The following is a 7037-nucleotide window of genomic DNA, read 5'->3' on the forward strand; positions in this document are numbered from 1 at the left end:
GTACTCCTCTTCTATTCTTGGAGATCTATGATCTTTGGCCACACCAATTGAGTATTACTTGCACGTCTCCTCATTTTTCTGATAGTTTGCATATGAAGTAGAAGTAGAATTTTCTTGGGGTACATATTTTATTTGATTTTCTTAATTATAAATGGTTTATGTATTTGTGCAGATGAATATAGGCATCCTTGGGTACGAATATTTGGAGATTACCACATGGAATTATTATATGTAATTTTATGTTCTTGTCCTAATTATGCAATTCTAATTCCTCTGATTATTGATCTGCCAAGACTGTTTTCTGGAGCTACGATTACATTTTTCAGTGCAACTCGGCTGTATTCAAAATATCAGACTATAATTTGATAGCCGTAAGGATTTAATCCTATATATTCATCCACAGGGCAATAGTAACTAAGTATTAATAATTTCAAAAAAATGCTTAAAAGAAAATGTTAAGCTTTGATATAATTCAATTGACATTTGATGGTACTACTATTGGTAGTGTCTTTGGATATCTGTTGCTAGTCCATTCAAGTTAATCTATTGGGACACATTTTCTCATTTAACTGACTTGGAATGTATGTAAAAATAATTAATAAATCAAATACAAACTAATAATTCTGACTAAAAGCTGTATTCTTTGAGTATCTCTAACACAGTAAGAAGTTATGGATCTTGATATCTTATCATGTCACGTCACGATAGTAATTATTACATTAACCATACAAATCTTATAGATATAAAGTAACTCTCATAAGTTGTCACTTTATTTTTATGGATCTTGAATCTAATGAGTTAATTATTTTTAATAATTAAAAACCAAATCTTATATAAAACCATTTTTGCCCATGATATCCGCATCATACTTCTCTGAGAGTAAACTCAGCTTAACGATTCTAAACTTTAAGAACATGGCTTTTGGCAGTGAGTTGCTACATCTTTTTATTTCATTCTTGGTGTCATCATGTGCGTGCATGAAAATTATAAAGGTCTGTTAATTTTGCTTTTGATCATTTTGCTTATCATTTCTAAAATTTAAAGTACATGTGACGTGTGGATGTACATATTGGAAAAGTTGGACCTTTCATCACTTGGATTTATCATAATAATATTTTTTCTAAAATCAGTTTCTAGGTTAAGATTGTCCCAAGTGTTTTTAAAAACAGTGTTTAGTTGACGTGTGAAAATTGTTGTCACAGCTGCACATTGTGTTCCACCACCAAATGGACGAAATCCATCTTATGCGTAAAGTGCATTAAACCTGAGAGACCAAAACAATTTACAATTAAAACAACACTGTTAAGAAGAAATTAATACTGTTTGATAGGATAGAAATACGCTGAAAGTAAAGGGGATATTAAAAATTGAAGTGGTTTGGTTAATATGAAATAATGGGAAGAGAAATAAAAAGTTAGTAGGTTTCACAAGATACAATTTTGATGGTCAGATGAGATGAGAGAAATAACGTGGAAATTCATTTCAGTTGCGTGATAATTGATTGTTTAAGTTTGAAAGCCGATTATTTTGATTGTGCATGGCGAGTATTAGTGATGTTAAAATCGTTAAATAATCGATTATCTAAGTTAACATAATTGATTATTTGCATAAACATTGCCTGTTATATGTTTTAACATAAGCAATTGTTTGTTTTAATAATCAATTATCATGTATTTTTTATTATTACTTTAACTATTTTTTTCTTCTCTATTCTTTTAAATAAAATACCTCTATTTTTATTATTTTTCTCACTTATTTCAATTTATTTTATTATTTCTCCTTTCCTTGTTTCTATCAACTATATTTTTTCACATGTTTCTATCATTACTATGGAACCCATCTTAAATTTTCGTCATTCATAAATATATGGATTTCAATGAAACAAAATTTGTGTAATTACCCCAGTACTTTTATCTGATTAAAATTAACATTTCACCACAATAATTAACGCCAAGTTTAAATGCTGACCTTTATTCTACAGAATTACCAAGGAAAAATTCCAATTTTGATAGGGAAAAAAAGTATAAAAAACATTTTAGATACTGTACCTAAATTTTGTCTCCAGTGAGCTGAAAGTTCCATAAAATAATCAATAGTGTCTCCATTCAACCCTAAATTGTACTATTTGGCAGTCAATAAATAAAAGATATCATTTGTAAACAAGCAGCTATTAAGTTCTTTGTATGCGCTCAAAGGAACTAAAGAACAAAGTTTAACAAAATCACATGGGCTTAATTTATTCAACACAGCTTCACAGACAAACAACAATGTTGATACTATTACACAATATGTAAGCCTTTATGTATTCAGGACAAGCAGCATTCTTTTACAAGAATAATAACTATCATTTTAAAGGTTATGAATGAAGAGTATCAGCATACTAAACTACATATTGGGTAAATGAATTCATTTTCCAACACACTAACAAATGGAGTTGCTTGAGTACTAACTAGTGATCCTGTGGAAACAAACCACAGCTCCATGCCTCTTGTAGAAAACAGGGAATGAGGTGTCTATAGGACTAAACAACAACACCTTGAGTATATGATTTATGGGAGCTCTGATGGAGAGATTAATGATCCTATATGCATTTATTATCAGGTGATGGGATTTCAAAGACTACGTTGCTCTTTCATAACCACCTCCAACCTGCATATGTAACCATTCTGGCGATGAACCTCGGCTATACTCTCTTGTAGCTTGGGAAGCAAACGGCATGCCAGTTGTATCAAATGTTTGCTGATCAAACTGGAACAGCAAGTTTATGTCTCATAAGAACTAAGATTTTGCCACAAGGATGAAAAATTGAACTATACCAATAATTCTGTTTCTTTTGGCTCCAGATTTTAGTTTCAGTGCAGGTTTCTACTCACTTAAAATTTATTTACCCTTTTATTACATAGAACAGTGTTTCCTACCCGTTGCTACCATCAGGGACGGACCGAGGAATGGATCAAAGGGGGGGCCAGAATTTTTTTTTTTACATAATTATTTAAATATCTAACTTTTAATAAATAATTATTTAATAAGTAATAGGTTTAAAAAATATTTATTATTAACTTTATGGATAAAACTAGAGATATGATCTACTACTAGAAAAATTTTAAGCAAATATTAACTTAAAAACATATTTTTCTTATATGATTTCCTTTATTAATATTTTTTTAATTTTAATTTAAATCAAATTTATTTACTTCATGTATCATATATCCCTAAACTATCCAATCCTGAAAAGCACCAAGAAGTATCTCATTTATTTGGAGAAGGGAGCAACTGAAGATTCCACCAAGAATTTACGAAGTGCCAAATTAACAACAATAATCTTATCCTACTAATGAGGTCAGCTATACATAGAGATCAACAATGTCATTTAGCACAGTTAAAGACCAAATCTTCTAAGATTTTAATTAATAAACACGTGCAAATAAATAAAACAATTAATCCAATGTATGCATAGCAGGTTTACTATTCAGTGCTTGTTTTATCAAATGAGAAGAAGATATAACATCATCATAATATAAATGGAGCAGTTTAAACTAATAACCCACCAAAAGACAGTTTAAAATAAGTGGGATTAAACCAGCTTTCTGGTTATTTAGATGACCTACAGTTCAATACAAAGATGCTGCTTAATGCTTACATCTTTAGGAGGAAACACTTCAATTCTGGGGGCCAGTCTTGAATTTACTGCTTCAAGCTTCATTGACAAAAACTGTGACATAAAAGTATAATTGCAAGGCTCAAAAAAAACAACAATAAAGCATATATAAATTTTCCAAAGAATACCAACACAATTCACACCTCTACTTGCCGCTGAAGCGATTGGATATAATTAATTATCTCATCAAGGACCAATGCTTTCCCAATAACCTGAATCAAAGAAAGTACCACAATTTATAATATCCTTGAAAACACAGTATAACATCACCCATGAGGAACAATTTCAAACCTATTACAAATAGGGTCATCTTAACAGAGACGTACATACACAATTATCCACAGATGACCCTGTTCTTTTTGTTTTCATTTGACAAGTAACACTTGTTTTTTCCTTTCTCTTTTAATGGTAATGCAAATGTACTGAGAACAGAGACAAAACTCAACAGGGAGTAAAACCATACCTTATTACAACCCGGGACTATATCCTGAAGAATTTTCATCCTCTCACTGATCTTTTCGCGTCTAGCCTGTCCAACAACATTCCATCACAAAACTAAGTCAATATAACTCTTAAAACTAAGTCAACTCTAATGCAATATTTCCTTAAATTCCCCCAAAAGACACAATCAGCATAACAGTTTCATTACTTTCTAAACCAACCTTTTCAGGTAACATAAATTCCACATGACACGAGATATTCCGCACTGAAGTAAATTCTTGGTACTCCAATAACGCCTACCCCAACCTTCACCCTTAATTATATAGTTTTCTCCTATTTTTGTTTTAAAAAAGAATCTAATTAAAATGCACAATCACATATTCTCATGTATGTTAAATTAGTGTAGACTTGTATACTAGTATTTTCTTTAAAAGTCAAACTAAACTAAAGATGATTTCTATTAATTGATAACATAATTCTTCCTATTTTGTTTTTTTTTTTTTAAATGGATTGAGTTGAATTGTCCTGATAGATAGTGTAACGATATTTTACACAATCATTTAATCGCAAATAGTCATAATTGTCAAATATGATAAGTTTGTTGAAATAAGCATTTAATTTTTATCCATGATCAATGTAAAAATTTGTTAATAATCAATAAAAAATCATTGTTAGTATGATTTTAATGTAATTATTATTAAAATGGGTGGTAGGAGGAGGTTCCAAGGAAGTAGGAAAATGAAATGACTCACTCTTTCTGCAAGACTGTGGCTATCAGTAGCTTGACCCCTTCTGGCTCGGACATGAATGTAGTCTTGCTTTGGAGGCTCCGAAGGTGGCTTACCACTTTGCTCCGCAAGCTTTCCTGAACTGGTTTCTCCTTCACCTTTCCCACTCTCACTCGTCTTGACCCGTTTCCCATCACCAACACCACCCCCCTCATTCTGCACAACATACCACACAAATCCCAACACCAAAACTTTCAATTCCAACATAAACAAATCACCTAAATACCAATTTAGTCCTCGTAAATAACTTCGTGTCTTTTCAATTTTCATCCTTTAAACTCACAAGACTATAATTGAAAAAGCCCGGACTGTACTTACGAGGACTAAATTCATATTTAACTTTAAGATAAATAATCGTTTTGATTCCCGTGTAAGATGCTACAAATTCGTGCTCGAAAAAATAAAAATTTTAGTATCCAAAATAAAAAAAAATTGACAAATCTATTCATAGGTTAATTTTTATCCGTTAAAAAAAAAAAAAAAAGCTTATATGACACATCTAAAGTCAAATTTATCAGCGTCCAATACATTTACTCCGAGACAAAAAAACTATTTATCTTGAAAATAATTATTTATCCTTCAGGCTAAGCATAAGCAAATACTAGTGTAATAAAAAAAGAGACAGATCCATTCTCTATATTGCAACCAATTCTATATATATATATATATATATATATATATATATTATTTAATTGTAGATCATTGAGTGAGGTACCACGGCATTGGTGGTGGAGGCGCCCTTAGCGGATTCCTCCTCCTCGGCCGAGGCGTCGCGGCGCTTCTTCTGGGCAATGCTGGCCGGGTCGCGACCCGGGACGGCGTCTCGGGTCGGATCCGGGGCGAAGTCCGCGAAGCCGTGGGTGAAGTGGGGCCTTCTGAGTCCCAGCTCGTCTGGCGCGTTGGGAGGCGGGAACTGCCAGATCTCTGACAGGTGATACGACGTCGGGTTGGCGCCGCCGTTCATCATCGCCGCCGGATCCATTATCTGTGTCGGAATACTAGAAATTAGTTTGCAGTCTCTCTCAGTGGGAAAGAGAAAGGAAGAAGAGTGGCATTGAAGAAGGGAGAAAGTGAGAACGGAGGGTTGTGCGCAGAGACTAGTATAAGAGTAGTAGTATCTATTTTTCTCACTGTTCTAGAGACACCTACCTCGGGACTCTCAAAAACCAAGTCACTACTCTTTTTCTTTGTTTGTTTTCTCCATTTTATATCATTCATATAAAGTATTTTAACCCATTTATAATCTACAAGTCTTTTTTTCATTTTGGATAATTCATATTTGGAAAAAGTAACTTAGATTAACTGTATTTTTGAAAATTAAGGATTCTTTATACTATTTTTTATTTTTAAATAAACCATAAATATCTTTATTATCATTTCATAGTACATATCATCATGACAATAATTATTATTATAATGATTATTATTGTTATTATTGACACTATTAATAATATCATTGTGTTTTCAATCACCATCACATTTATTATTATCATTTTTATCATCACACATTCTTTATCTTCATCATCATATGACTAGTCTTACACCATCATCAAGGAAGCTTGAATTAGAAAGAAATAAATTATTTGTGTGATCAATCTAAATTTTACAATTTAAAATTAAAATTTAAAAACTAACCCACACAACTTTGAAGAAAAAAACTGTATGAAACTGAAAAGTACTTTCAGTTATTAAAATTTTCAAAACTTAAAACAAATAATCACACCAAACAAAGACCTTAGCTAAATTAAAACAATCACTACAAGTTGATATATGTACTCCACAGTGGCTATTAATAAAGGCGCACCATGTTTTGTGGGGTTTCACAACTTTAGTTGATTATTATTATTATTATTACAATTAACATATGATTTATGAGAAAGGTTTTGAAATAAAGTACTTGATCGTTGTTTAGATTCGTGGACGTGCACGAGAGACCATTTGTAGTACTATGCTTAAGTATTTGAACAATGAGACTTAGGATTATATTAAGTATGATGATGACACTATATTAACATGTAAATATTTTTTTAATTTGTTTATGATTTGGATGCGTATTTGAGGCCCACCGTTTAACTAGTCCAGTATGGACCTTATTTGATATTGACACTAAACTTGTCCACTTACGCTGATCCGTTTTGTTTTCTGGGGTT

At 31.8% G+C, this 7037-nt stretch overlaps 1 protein-coding gene across 1 annotated transcript; it reads right to left on the reverse strand.

Moving 5' to 3' along the window:
* Positions 1–2211: 2211 nt before the first annotated feature.
* LOC100794893 (transcription factor BHLH094) lies at positions 2212–6080 on the reverse strand. The gene is made up of 6 exons (XM_041005128.1): positions 5603–6080; positions 4852–5043; positions 4122–4187; positions 3802–3870; positions 3641–3712; positions 2212–2748 (listed from the first exon to the last, which is right to left on the reverse strand). The coding sequence occupies exons 1-6, from the start codon at positions 5867–5869 to the stop codon at positions 2620–2622; spliced, it is 795 nt and encodes a 264-aa protein (XP_040861062.1). The 5' UTR covers positions 5870–6080; the 3' UTR covers positions 2212–2619.
* Between the last annotated feature and the right edge of the window lie 957 nt (positions 6081–7037).

This window comes from Glycine max, chromosome 1 (genome assembly GCF_000004515.6).
Source record: "Glycine max cultivar Williams 82 chromosome 1, Glycine_max_v4.0, whole genome shotgun sequence".
In the NCBI taxonomy this organism is placed as follows: Eukaryota; Viridiplantae; Streptophyta; class Magnoliopsida; order Fabales; family Fabaceae; genus Glycine; species Glycine max.